This window comes from Mustelus asterias, chromosome 11 (assembly GCF_964213995.1).
Source record: "Mustelus asterias chromosome 11, sMusAst1.hap1.1, whole genome shotgun sequence".
In the NCBI taxonomy this organism is placed as follows: Eukaryota; Metazoa; Chordata; class Chondrichthyes; order Carcharhiniformes; family Triakidae; genus Mustelus; species Mustelus asterias.
In genome coordinates this window covers 29,467,860-29,482,818 of record NC_135811.1, presented here as the reverse complement: position 1 = coordinate 29,482,818, position 14,959 = coordinate 29,467,860, and the positions used below count along the sequence as shown (strand labels likewise).

At 42.7% G+C, this 14,959-nt stretch overlaps 1 protein-coding gene across 12 annotated transcripts in view; it reads right to left on the bottom strand.

The window, feature by feature from the left end:
- The window catches only part of LOC144500442 (uncharacterized), a 256,651-nt gene that overhangs the window by 36,877 nt on the left and 204,815 nt on the right, over positions 1-14,959 (bottom strand). For 10 of the 12 annotated variants that reach the window (XR_013498975.1, XM_078223362.1, XM_078223364.1 and 7 more), the window contains 5 exons: positions 12,224-12,285; positions 11,802-11,917; positions 8,155-8,311; positions 3,127-3,261; positions 2,869-2,958 (listed from right to left, as the gene is read on the bottom strand). Coding sequence is in view for 11 of the 12 variants with exons in the window: in XM_078223362.1 (XP_078079488.1) it covers positions 2,869-2,958; positions 3,127-3,261; positions 8,155-8,311; positions 11,802-11,917; positions 12,224-12,285 (560 nt within the window). In the remaining variant the exon portion in view is untranslated. The remainder of the gene's footprint in view (positions 1-2,868; positions 2,959-3,126; positions 3,262-8,154; positions 8,312-11,801; positions 11,918-12,223; positions 12,286-14,959) is intronic. The other 2 variants (XM_078223368.1, XM_078223369.1) reach the window with 2 other exon arrangements.

The following is a 14,959-nucleotide window of genomic DNA, read 5'->3' as shown; positions in this document are numbered from 1 at the left end:
CCCAGAAAACAGAGGGGTCCAATTTATATCACAATCAGATCAAAAGCAAATCTTCTCATTCTGGAAACTGGTATGTTCCTTTAGATTTTGCTTACTGAAAAAGTCCATCCAACTCAATTTACACCAGGACCCCCAGATAAACTACTGCAGGAGCTTAGGGATTTGTTAATAAGACACCAATGTTATCATTATAACTTTGTCAACCTACTTGCTTTACTGCCTGGAGGTTCCAGTGACTCCAAAGGGGTGTCATGACTTGAGTATTAAATGGATATTTGTGCAGCTATTAATTAGTCAGTGTCCTGTTTTGGGTGATTAATAGATGCATTTGGAAATATTTTCTGTTAGTTACCTACATAATCATTAGTATATTGAATGAGATAGGTCTGTCATCCAAGTCTCCAGTCAGTTATAGTTATTGTGATTTGAGAGATGCCTAGATGATCTTGGCATTCCATTTTTGAACTTAAAGAGATGTACCTCAGGGAGCATTGTTCCCAGTTCATTCATTCTTCTGAGTCCATTAAGATACAAGATTCCATCGGTTTGATAAGATTACAGAGGGAGGCAATGGCCTTGTGGTATTATTGCTAGACTATTAATGCAGAAATTCAGCTAATGTTCTGGGGACCGGTGTTTGAATCCCACCACAACATATGGTGGAATTTGAATTCAAGAAAGAAAAAAAATCTGGAATTAAGAATCCACTGATGACCATGAAATCATTGTTGATTGTTGTAAAAACCCATCTGGTTCACGAATGTCCTTTAGGGAAGAAAATCTGCCATTCTTACCTGGTCTGGCCCCCATGTGACTCCAGAGTCAGACCAGGTAAGAATGGCAGATTCTAAACCCTCGGGCAACTAGGGATGGGCAATAAATGCTGGCCAGCCAGCGACCCCCACGTCCAACGAATAAATTTTTTAAAAATGAAGTCCTGTATACTGCTGTATCGTCTATGTTACCTCTTCTATTCATTTTTTGTAGAATCAAACTAACTTCTGTACATTCTGTAAGCATGACCCTGAGCTTCCATTTTAATTTCACATCCCACTCCGACTCTGCCCCCTCTTCGATGTAAGCTTGAGGAACAGCATCTCCGCAACAATTTCAGATCATAACCTCTGCTGCCATCTTTCAGGCAGCCACTGTTGGTGATGATTCTATTTACAGCTCCTCTCGATGTGTCCCATTAGGAACCCATTTGGCCTTGCATCTTTTGTTTTGTCAATTAATCGTTCCAGCCTCCCACTCTATCACAGATCTTTCCCTTTGCTCTTTCTTCACTCCCCCATCCTTTACCTGCCTCCATACTTGCTTAAAACCTGTTTCAACAAAGTACAGCACAGGAACAGGCCCTTCGGCCCTCCAAGCCTGCGCCAATCAGGATGCCCAACTTAACTAAAACTGTATGCACTTAGAGTCCATTTCCTTCCATTCCCATCCTATTCGTGTATTCGTCTAGATGCCCCTTAAATGCCACTATTGTACCTGCTCCTACCACCTCCCCAGGTAGCACGTTCCAGACATTCACCATCCTCTGTGTAGAAAACTTGCCTTGCACATCTCCTCTAAACTTTTTCCCCACGCACCTTAAACCTACGTCCCGTAATACTTGACTTTTCTACTCTAGAAAAGAGCATCTGACTATCCACTCTGTCCATGCCACTCATAATCTTGTAGACCTCTATCAGGTCACCCCTCAGCCTCTGTCATTCCAGTGAGAAGAAATCAAGTTTATCCAACCTCTCCTCATAGCTAATGCCCTCCATACCAGGCAACATCCTGGTAAACCGCTTCTGTGCCCTCTCCAAAGCATCCACATCCTTCTGGTAGTGTGGCAACCAGAATTATACACAATATTCTAAATGAGGCCTAACTAAGGTTCTGTACAGCTGCAGCATGACCCGCCAATTTTTATACTCAATGCCCCGACCGATGAAGGAAAGCATGCCATATGCTTTCTTGACTACCTTCTCTACCTGTGTTGCCACTTTCAGTGATCGGTGGACATGTCCGCCTAGATCTCTCTGCCTGTCAATACTCATAAGGGTTCTACCATTTACCGTATAAAGGTTTCATCTCTAACTTTTTTCCAGCTTTGGCGAAAGGCGAAATGCTAACTTGCTCTCCCTCCCTAGATACTGCATGCCCAGCATTCTCTGGTGTTATTTTTAAATTTCTAACCACTATCTTTGAGAATGTTTATTCTATCACTTTCCAATGTGTAGGAGAGGAGATTTGGGAAAATAAGCAAAGCAAATAAAGTAATGAAGGTTTTTGTTTCACCCCCGGGCTCATAGTTATCATGTTGTGCCTGCAAAGCCACATTCACAATCCTGTGGCATGAAGCATGTGGCAGTGTGGCCTCTTTAAGGGGGCATTCCCTGAGGGCCACATGGTCAGGCCGGACCCTATGGAGTGTCGAGATAGGAAGCTGAGCCTATTGAGTGCAAGGTTGCGTATCCCGGGTTAGGGAGGGCCCTCAGTTGGAGATACTTGGGATCCTCAGGGAGAAGTGCCGTACAGTCGCATAGTAATTCTGTCCGACGTCATTAGAGTGAACAGTTATTTATTCATGGCCAATAAAGCCTTTTGTTACTTAAGCCTCATCAAATTGCCCTTGATTTATGAAACACATAAAAAATTAGACGAGAACCCATAAGGGAAACAAAAGGTAAGAATTGTTTCAAACATGCAGTCAACAAGGTGAAATTAAGAACTTCTATTTTTAAGGACTCATTTGCAAAGAGATGATGAAAAAAAAATAATTCAGACATGCTTTCAACAATATCAAGTTTTTGACCAAATTAGTATACACACTAGTCAGTGCACTACAAACACAACACTCCAGGCAGTATGGGATACCTCATTATCTAAGGAGCTGTTGGGAGAGTTGGATAGCTGTTTGGCTAGCTTCAGTGCTTCTATCCTCATGGCTGCATACACTAGCTCTTCCTGGCATTGAATTGGCAGGGGACAATCCGTAGAAAAGCAGTATTGGAAAAAAATATGCGTAAGACTTTGACTGTAATCAAAATGTTGGAGAACAAACAGAAATAGACATGAAAATGAATGCGAACACAAATAGTGATCATGGAGCAGCAAATGAATTTCAGTACAAACCTGTAACTTGTACGCGAATGCCGAAGGGTTCTTTTCAGCTGTGTCAGGCTGCAGATAGTCAAGCTCATCATCTGTGTGTCCTATAATCCTACTTAACAAGGCATCTGCAGAGGCAACTGGTTCCTCAGGAGTTGCCTGCACAGAAGGGTAGGGAAGGTGCAATGTTTCAGGGCTAAGGTAGTTTGGTAACCCAATCCAGTAAACATATTTTGACATAGGTGAATGAGGATTTAAGTTAATATATGATATTCTCTTGAATCTATGACTAAAAGAGCTTTTCTAAAAGTTACTGTACTTAATAGCACTGTTCGCAATGCAGAGAAACAGAATGGCAAGCCCAGAGAAAAACAGAGAAAACTAAATTGCAAAAACCAAAGTGTCCATTCACGCACTTTCTGCACATTAGTCAGAATTATCTTGTCACTGGTTTAATTATCCACTGGTAAAGTTAAGGGAATCTCAACAGAAATATTATTTGCCTTTTAAATTTACAGTCCATCTTTCAGTTTTAAATGTAAATTTATCTACCATAAGATATAAAATGTGTAACTGAGGCTTCCGCTATCAAGATAAATGGGCCAATCTGTGCTGAGAAAATAACGGCATGAATGATACCTGCTGAATAATGTGCAAATTAGACAGCAAATTCAGGGGATTAAGAGGTACAACGTGAGTTGTGAATCTTCAGAACCTGCTGGTTAATTTATGCCACTATCAACTGCTTTGCACAAATGGTATTTCTCCTTCAATCTTCCTCTTATTTTTAAGAACTTGTTGGATTTGTACATTAACCAGTGACTCATTAAACTGTCTACAGAAAATTCAATCTGGCATTAACAGACACACAATCTTTTCTGGTATGAACAGTTCCAGCTTTTTTAATGATGTGATAATTATTCATGTAGTGCCGTATCAACTTCTCTGACCCAGACATTCAATAGTTTAAACTATGATATCTCTTTCCTTCAGGTGGTAAATTGTTGTTAGTTTTTTAAAATGTTACATTTTAATATTTTTTCTTACTTTTTCTTTGTCCCTTTTCTCTTCTTTTTAATCCAGTATTTATTTTAGTCCCATCATTTTTCTTTCTGCATCCGATTTGACTCATTCAGCCACTCTAATTCACTCTCCTCCTCACAGTCCCCACTGTTTCAGTCTCAAACCTCAGGTCTCATTGACCCCACCATTCACTGGGGTCACAGACACACCATTTCCCTAGCCACACTTATCAGTTTTCACTTCCAGCAAGACCCCAGAACATATTTTTGAGTTGAAGGCAGCACTGTGGCACAGTGGTTAGCACTACTGCCTCACAGCACCGGGGACCCAGGTTCAATTCTGGCCTTGGGTGACTGTCTGTGTGGAGGGTGCACATTCTCCCAGTATCTGTGTGGGTTTCCTCTGACTGTTCAAAGATGTGCCGGTTAGGTGGATTGGCCATACTAAATTGCCTCTTCATGTCACAAGATGCGTGGGTTAGGGGGATTAGCGGGGTAAATATATGGGGTTATGGGGATAGGGCGGAGAGGTGGAATCGTTGTCGGAGAATCAGTGCAGGCTCAATGAGTCAAATGGCCTCCTACTGTACTGTAAGGATTCTATGATTCTATGAAAGGGCAGTAAGAAATCCAGCTAAATGGGTATCTCATGAGATGCTCCTCTTTAGCGAGCTCTAATCCAATAAATTCAATTCAACTGGGTTGAGGACAAATTTCAATGGACAATGAAGTACAATTGTCCACAATGGTGCAGGATAACTATTTTACATGGCACTGGGTGGCAGACCACTTTGATCATCTATAATCCACTCTGAAGTACAGTCAGATCCTTAGAGGCAAGACTACCGTAAAGATCACAAGGTATAAAGATACCAGGGGCAGGACTTTCCGTGCAACCCACCATGTCGGTGTCGGAGGCACCGTTGGCTGGCAGTGGGATCTTCCAGTCTTCCCATCTTCAACAGGGTTTCCCGTTGAAATCTCACCTCACTGCCGGGAAACCCATGGAGGGGGTGTGCCGTTGGCAGGACCAGATAATCCCACCAGCGTGAATGGCTAGACAATTCTGTCCCAGGTTTCTCAAAAGCTCTTTCTCCAACCAGCGTCTGACAGATATTTGTGATTTTGACATGAGAGTGAAGCACAATAGTCACAGAACTAAAATCAGAATCATTTCCTCTTGGGGAATGTTATTTGTTAGAATTGCCAGCTCTGCTTTACAGGAATCGAGTTAAGACAAAATTTATTTGATTCCCCAGGATAGTCTAATAATAAGTAAAATGCACATTTTAAAGTAAATCACAGATTAGGAATAGCACACCTAAAGAGTCACTTGCACCACATTATTTTTACATTTAATGAGAAGTCTGAAACAGTGAACAAGAAACCCCACGGATTTGTCACTGCTGTACCATGAGGGACAAGTGGCTTGATCCAACCAAAATTGGTGCTAGCGGAATTAAGTGTCGGCAACAAGTTACAATGCAAATGGCTTGCTGTACATATTTATACAAGTCACATCTTAAACTTCTGCATAATTTATAACTAAGAAACAAACATATGATTTGAGCATTCTTGTTCCAGTATCATGTTTTAAATCTTAAAGAAAACAGCATTTAATATCTTTACGGCTGTTGTACGATGACACTTATTTGTATTGTACTGACAACTGTGAGAAACAATGTAGTACATCATCTTCACATGTTTTCCCCTTGGAAAATAAATCATGTTGTTACTTTATATGTGCCTTGAATTTACCCAGGCTCATGGAAAGCCATTTATTCATTTATTTGTATTGGGAAATAAGGAGCGGATCCTCGGACATCATTGGCATAATTTCCAAATATTCCTCCCTTTTGTCCAGTATAGCAGAAACAGTACTTTGGTCATTTTTGCCAGAATTCATGTTATAGAGTGCAGGAATAGCTAGATTTTTCAGTCAGGGGCCAAGCAATAGCATTTGTCACAGATCTCATTGATATCTGCCCTGAGATACCTAGAGAACTCCGGGATGTGTATTTCCCCTCTGGTGCCAAGTCAAGGGGATCTCCAAGAGTGCAGCAGCAAGAATGCCATCAAACAGCCAATCACACTGAAGTACTCTCACAGACAGCAAAGCAGGAAGCTAAAAGCACTTTACCCATCATATTTAATTTAAATTTTCAGATAGCAAAATACGTGATTATGATTGGGTTGAGACAGAAGCTAAAATATGTGTAAAAGTACTTTTTAAAAACATGTAGTTTTTTAAAAACATAATGGGGAAATTTAGCACACAATAAATATATAATTAGTTTACAGGTGGTGGTGTTTACAGCAACTATGAATTTACTGTGCTGTTAAAAACCCAGTTACACCTCACTGCACAAGATGTAACTTTAAGGATTTTTACTGTGAGATGAAACGGGTAGAAGTGGATGTTTTCAAGAATTCACGGATCATTTAGGGTTTGCACTCTGGGGAGACCTCAAGAGCACACCTAGTGGAGAAGCATGGAATCACCAACTTCTGGATTTCCCGTTATTCTGTGTACGTGCTATGAGCAAACGCCTAAATTTGCTGTGGAGCAATGGTAGCAAATGCTGACAACTCTGCCATTGTTACCACAAAACCTCATTATATGCAGCATGCTTATTGCTTTTTATGTCAGCAAGAGTACTCAAATGAGATCTTTAAATATCAGTTTTAATGTATTAAATATGCAATAATTAATAATTACAGTACAAGAAAGATGAGCAGCAATACATCTTGGTGTCTGTAATTAATCTGCTTGTTCTTTTCAATCTGATAAACTTTTATATTTGAGATACGAAGGATATTATGACAGGCCAAGACTGTTGTAAAGCAATTTACCAATAACTTGCCATTGTTTTGATATCATTCCTAGGGCTCTGAATTGCCGGAGAATTCTAGAAACCAGGGAACAGAGATTCAAGATAAGTAGGTGTAGAGGGGACGTGAGGGAGAACCTTTTTATGCAGAGAGTGGTGGGTGTCTGGAATTCGCTGCCCGAGTTGGTGGTGGAGGCAGAGACCCTAAACTCTTTAAAAATGTACCTGGATTTGAACCTTAAGTGCTGTAGGCTACAGGGCTATGGGTTGGGTGCAGGAAGGTGAGATTAGAAAGGGCACCTCAGGTTGGCATGGACAAGATGGGTCAAATGGCCTCCTTCTGTGCTGTAACCTTTCTATGGTTCGTCTATGATTCTATATGATGTAATTGAGGCAAAGAGCATAGATGTATTTATTGTGATGAGTGAAGATGAAGTAGGTGGGAGGAAGCTTATGCAGAACATAAACATCAGCATAGACAGTTGGATTGAATGGTACGTTTCTCTGCTGTAACTACTACCTAATTCACTGATTGTTAAAGTCAAACATCTCTGCATCCAAATTGACATAAATTCACAACCGTTCCAGAAACTCCACTAAATCTCAAAACACTGATGTCAGACACTCTCTTTGAAGTCTCGTACTTTACACTGAATAAATATTTCAAACACAGCCTCAATGGTCACCAAAGCTCAACAAGGATGAAGATGGGAAGGCGAGGGGCACGAAAAGAGGATTTGGATCAAAGTCCTTGGGCGGAATCTTCCAGCCATTCACGCCAGTGGGATTTTCTGGTCCCGTGGCAGTGAACAAAGAATTGGCTGAGTACCAAATTCTCTATCTTTGCTTGTAGCAACAGCGGGGAGTGAACGGCCAGTAAGATCATGCCCTTTGTTTCTCGGCATTGAGATCTACTTTCAAAGTCAAAGTCAGTAATAAAATATATTAATGCCTTGCTTATTAACAAAAAAAAAATCACAGGGCCAGATGGCCTAGTTCTTATGAAATGCAGCCCTATAACCTGCTTGTCAGTACCAGCACACTCATACACAGACGCCAACTCACCGTTCAATTAGTCACTAAATGTTGACGCTGAATTTTGGGATTTCCCTTATCAGGGATACCGAGACATGATTCACTTTGGAATCAGGAGCAAGATTCAGTCATTAATGACTTGGTGTATTGAGAGGATTACTCACCATGTCTGACTTGGCTGGAGATGAGTTCAGGGAATCTGTATCTTTCAATTTGTCAGGTGACTGTAAATGTGCATCTTGACCAGGAACCAAGGGTCGTGTGACAGAAAGTTTATTTGCAGTAGAAGGCACACCATCATCTGCATCATCTAAACTCGATCTGAAAAATAATTTGTGTTCATTCATAGGGACATAATTAATTATGCAACAGAATACATTGTAAACCACAGATTTTAATGAGATCTATATCTGTACTGGACAATCAGTATGCATCATAGTAATTTAATGAGATATTAACCTGGTAGAATTCCAACACAGGACTAAATGCAAGCTAAACAGCAGGGCTGCATGCTATAGTTAGGGCCAAGTGATTCCACAACCAACATATTAAAGTTCTGCCGTCCTGCAACATCAGGGCCGGGATTTACTGGCCCATCCCACTGATGGGATCAGCTGGTCCCACCAAAAGTGACCTCCCCACGACAGGTTCCCCAATGGCATGGCCAGAAAGCAAAACAAACGGTCATTTACTTCAGCTGGACCGGAGATTCCTGCCAGCAGCCAATGGCGAGCCGCCTCTCCCACTGGAAAACCTGCCGGAAGAATGGATCGGCAAATCCCGGCCCAAGTCTGAACGGTGGTGGATTATTGAACGATAAACTGTAGGCAGCGGCTCCAGGAATCCTCGATGATGGGGGAGCCCAGCACGACAGTGCAAAAGACAATGCTGAAGCATTTACAGAGATCTTCAGCCAGAATTATAGAAATCATAGAAACCCTACAGTGCAGAAGGAGGCCATTCGGCCCATCGAGTCTGCACCGACCACAATCCCACCCAGGCCCTACCCCCACACTGAGTGGATGATCCAACTTGACCTCCTTCTAAGGTCTTTGGCATCTGAGAAGCTAGTCTTTAGTCAATTCAATGTACTCCATGTGATGACAAGAAATGGTCGAGTATACTGCATATAGCAAAGACTATTGCCCCCAACAATTAATGGCGGATCTTCCACGCGCCTTGTGACGTGTTCCGCGGCGGCGGAGGTGACCCACCATTGGCCGGTGACAGGATCTTCTGGTCCACCAGTGTTATCAGGGTTTCCCGCTGTATGCACCCACACCGCTGGAAAATCCAAAGCGGGGGTTCGCCCTCGACAGGACTGAAGATCCCACCAGTGGGAAAGGCCGGAAAATTCCAACCATTGAGTGCAGTGCTAAAGATTACTGCTCCAGAACTAGTCATTCCTTGAGCTAAGCTGTTCGAGTACAGCCATAACACTGCCACCTACCCAGCAAGGTGAAAAGCTGCCCAGCCTTATCCTGTAAGCAAAAAGCAGGACAAATCCAATCCTGTCAATTAATACCACATCAGTCTACTCTCAATCATCAGGAAAGTGATGGAAGGTGTTATTGACAGAGCTATTATGCAGCACTTAATTATTAATAACCTGTTCATCATTGTTCAGTTTGGCTCCAGATTTCATTCCATTTTTAGTCCAAAAATGGACAAATGTTGAATTCCAGAGGTGAGCTTAGAGTCATTGTCCTCAACTTCAAGGAGCATTTGACCAAGAGTGGCATCAAGGAGTCCTAGCAAAACTGGTTTCAATGGGAATTGGGCAAGGGTGGGGTGGCAAAGGTTTCCAGGAGTCGGAGTAATGTCTGACACAAAGAAAGATTGTTGTGGTCATTGGACACCTATGATCTCAGCTCCAGGACATCACTACAGGGGTTCTTTAGGGTAGTATCCTAGGCTCCACCATCTTCAGCTGCTTCATCAATGACCTTCCCTCCATTATAAAGGTCAGAAGTGGGATGTTCACTGATGATTACACGACTCAGTTTCATTGATAACTCCTTAGCCCCTGAAGCTCGCATGCTGCAGGAGCTGGGCAATATTCAAACTTGGGCTTACAAACAGCAAGTAACATCCACAGCATACAAGTGTCAGGCAATGATCATCTCCAACAAGAATCTAACCATCTCCACTTGATATTCAATGATATTACGGTCACTAAACCCTCCACTATCAACATCCTGGGGATTACCATTGACCAGAAACTGAAATAGCCACATAAGTACAATGGCCGAAATTTTCCAGCTGTTCACACCAGCAGAAGCTTCTGGTCCCACGGACAGCGCACTCCAGCTGTGTGTTTCCGGGTGGCATGGTGCGCAGCCAATGGGAAATCCCATTGACAGCAGAAGGACCAGAGGATCCCACCACCAACCAATGGTGGACTGCCTCCTGCTGCGAGAAACACGCAGTGGGAAGGTGAGAGAATCCCACCCAATGTCTACAGGAGTAGGTCAGATGCTAGGTGACAAGTGGCTCACCTCCTGACCTATCCACAAGGCACAAATCAGGAGAGTGATCAAATACTCTATTTGTCTGGATGAGTGCAGCTCCAACAACATTCAAGAAGCTCAACACCATCCAGGACAATGCAGTCTGCCTGACTGGCAGCCCATCCACCACCCGAAACATTCATCCCCTCCAGCACTGGAGCACAGTGGCAGCAGAGTGTACAATCGACAAGATGCACTGCACCAATTTACCAAGAATTCCTTGACACTACCTCACAAATCCAATGTCTGCTACCTAGAATGACAATAGCAGCAAGGAAACATCACTAGCTGCAAGTTCCCCTCCAAGCAGCACACTGGCACAGTGGTTAGCACTGCTGCCTCACAACGCCAGGGACCCGGGTTCAATTCTGGCCTCGGGTCACTATCTGTGTGGAGTTTGCACATTCTCCGTGTTTGCATGGGTTTCCTGCGGGTGCTCCGGTTTCCTCCCACAGTCCAAAGATGTGCGGGTTAGGTTGATTGGCCATGCTAAATTGCCCCTTAGTGTCAGGGGGACTAGCAGGGTAAATACATGGGGATAAGACCTGGGTGGGATTGTTGTCTGTGTAGGCTCGATGGACCGAATGGTCTCCTTCTGCACTGGAGGGATTCTATGATTCTAAGCCATGCACCATTCTGACTCAGAACTACATCGCTGTTCCTTCAGCACCTAGTGGGCAAAATCCTGAAATTTCGACCTCAATAGCACTGTCCCAGAAGCACCAATGGGAGCATTGGAAATTGCTGGGGCTAGAAGCAGTCCCACCATACTGAGGAACAGATAAGTCTGCGGTCGCATGAGGACGAAGGAGGTGGGAGCCAGTTCAAGTGGCAGGAGATCCTTCGATTGGTCGAGAGCACCTACCCTCAAATGGTCTAGTAAATCACTCAGTTCAAGGGGGGTAACTAGGGATGGGCAACAGATACCAGCTTTGCCAGCCACGCCCACGTCCCATGAAAGAATTTTTAAAAACCATCGGACTGCCACAGAATTTTTGAGTGTCAATGGGACAATAAGCAGATGAAAATTACCACTGTTCTTTAGAATTTCTCAAACCATTTTGCTCAAATGATGTCTTCAACAAAAAGCGGTTTAAGAAGAGGAGCCGCCAGGATTTTTAAACATCTAATCTTTTAAACAAAAAGTCACTTAGGACTTTCGTCAGAAATAAAAAAAATGTGCAGCAAAATGAGGAAGCCATTGTGAAGATCCATGCGTTTAGAAAATGAATCAATCTCGATGTTAGTTTTCTCTTTGCTGTCAAAGCATATCAGATTATTCAAAGTCTCTGAATACATACCCTGAACACGGAGTGGTTGAATCAGACAGCCTGATGGGAGGACATTTTATTGGACTGTCTTTCAGAGAATCTATCTTCAAGTACATGGATTGTTTTTTTGCATTTGTGTCATGGTGCTAGAAGGAAAGAAAAGCAGAATAACATTACTTTCAGAATTGAGTATAATAATTTACCCAGTAGTGGTAATGCCAATGTTACAGCAGAAAATGGAAGAGTGCTCCAATAACATTCAGCTCCTCAAGCCTTCTTAAAAAATGGCTGCAGGGAGAGACTTTCCCAAGTACAATATGATCTTAGTATGCACTTTATAAACAGCTTCATCATTTAAATGGCTAAGTGCGGCAATTTCCCTAAGCCAAGCTCAACAAAATTTGAATAGATTCAACTGCGCAACAACAGTTTAACTTGAAATTGATACTTACAGGTGATGATGAACCAATTTTTTCCATGTACTCTATTTCTAGAGAGTGTTCAAATCCCAGCACTGTAAGGCAAGGCATTGAAAAAGTAAATTTAGAAAATAGAATGGAGGCGGGCTGCTCAAGTAGATTCTGAATAATGCATTCCATGTGATATCTACATATTGCTGTACCAATGGAAAGCACCATGTTCTAAATCATTGTGTCTGCAGCATATTCTTGTTATTCCCACAAGCATCCACTTAGTCACAGTGGTATTTTGACAAACTACAAGAATACCTTGTGTGTCTATTTGTCATTTTACCCAAGATCACCTTGAAGGTAATCATGTGACAGAAAGCTGAAATAAAACTTGGCCGTGAAAGGCAAGTTGAGAAATAATGCCGTTATAAGAAATATTATAAATTACATTCTTTACAAAGCTTACATGCTTAAGTACAGACATGGGTTCAATTCAAAAGGGTTAAAAAAAGAAAATCTTGCATTTACGTAGTATTTTTCACAACACGAAGTCTACAGGCAGTAAAGTGTGTTTTGAAGTGTAGTTACCGCTGTAGGAAACATGGCAGCCAATATGCAGAGAGCCAACTTCCGCAGAGAGCAATGTGATAATGACTAGATCATCTGCTTTTGTGATATTGATTGGGGGATAAATTTTGGTCAGGTCAGTGGGGATAACTCACCTGCTCATCTTTGAATATTGTTATGGGAATGTTTTCATCCACCTGAGGAGGCAGATAAGGCCTTGGTTTAGTGCAAGGTAGCACCTCCGAAAGTGCAGCCAGTGTTCACTCAGTACTGTGTGAGAATGCTAACTTTGATTTGTGTATTCAATTGGGATTTGAACCTGGAACCTTATGACCCAGACACAACTGAGCCATGGCAGACACTAAATATGACTGATTAATTTGTGCTGTTATAAAATCTTTAAAAACCAATCCAGCTGTTTTTTTAAAGGCTTACAATTAATAAGTAGGGATTGGTGAAATAGTTTGGATAAGATTTCCAATGTAAATTCTCAGACTCTTTTCAAATGATCAATCACTAAGGACAGATTACCTTGCTAATTTGAGGCACTATAGTATAAACTATTAGGGGGCGATCTTACCAAAAAATTCTAAGCGCCGAATGAACATGAAAACAATAGAGAATCGTGCCCATTTTTTGGGCAAGCTCCCAGACGCCATGGTATGGCACCTAGAAAAAAGAGCCCAAATCTGATTCTCGCTGGCAGTGGATGAACGCAGCCTATTCACGCTGGGAAGCCGACTGCTGGGCTCTAGGGGCGCCACTGTGCAGGCACCCCGATCTCCCAGGGCACTTTGTACAAGTGTACATAGTGCACTGGGAGATCTGTCATTCCAACCCCCCACCCCGATCGCCACCCATCGATTACTGCCCCCACCTCCTTATCGCCACCCCGGCTCATCCCTACCCCCTCACCTCCCCCATCATAGGCCCTCCCACTTTAGGCCCCACCACTTGGTACTGCCCAATGCTCAATGGGCAGTGCCAGAATGCCAGGCTGGCAGTGCCAAGTTGGCACTGCCCAGGGACACTGCCCACCCATTCCCCACCCACTTTGGGGGCTTCAACGGCCTCTATTCCCACTGGCGAGGCCATCATGTCATGTCCCCACCAATGGGGACCATATGTGATCCTTGTCAGTGAAGACCTCGAATGATGAGCAGTTATGTTCAAGTGAGCCCAGATGATAGTGTCCGGAACTCACTAATTAAATTTAAAATATTGAAATCAGCTTTGCGCCCTTTATGGGCATAAAGCCGATTTTGCCGTCAGAATGGGGCTGGAAAGAACACGAGAGGCAAGAAACCGGGCGCAAGCCCGATTTTCCACCACTCGTCCAATCTTATTGTGTTGCCATGCCAATCGACTGGTGGGACGAGCTGATAAGATCACCCCCTTACACTTTCAACCATTCTGATCGGGCCCACCTTGTAGATCCTTTCTATCGTTTTGTTACTTAAATTCAGATCACTATTTTATTTTTGACTTCCAGCAATATTTTTCTTCTAAGTGAACATATAACCTGGAAATCATACTGGCACTGGATTAAGTTGAGCGAAAAGGTTATGCTAATCTTTTACATTTATGACTTGTTTGTACTTGCCAAATTTATTGCCCTCAATTTCAAATGTGTTAAAATCTGTCTCCTGCCTCATTTCAACTTCCCATTAAGATAACAAGATTGTATTTACTTTCCTCCCTGCATAACCACACCAATACTTTATTCAGCTTTGTACCAATAACACTGCAGCAATGCTTCAGTGACAACTCGCTGCTAAAATTTTGTTTTCTTTCTTACGTCAAAAATACTTCAACAGCCTTAAAACACTGTTGAGATTTGATGTATGATGATGGATATCATAAAAATTTACTGCACAAACACACACCAATCAACTCATAGAAAGGTTACAGCATACGGAAGGAGGCCATTCGGCCCATCTTGTCCATGCCAGCCCGAGGACACCCAGGTGCCCTTTCTGATCCCACCTTCCTGCACCCGGCTCATAGCCCTATAGCTTACAGCACTTAAGGTGCAGATCCAGGTATATTTTAAAAGGGTTTGGATCACTGCCTCCACCAACTCGGGCAGCGAATTCCAGACACCCACACACCCTTTGCGTAAAAAAGTTCTTCCTCTTGTTCCCTCTACATCTACTGCCGCTTATTTTGAATCTATGTCCCCTGGTTCTAGAATTCTCCATCAAGGGAAAC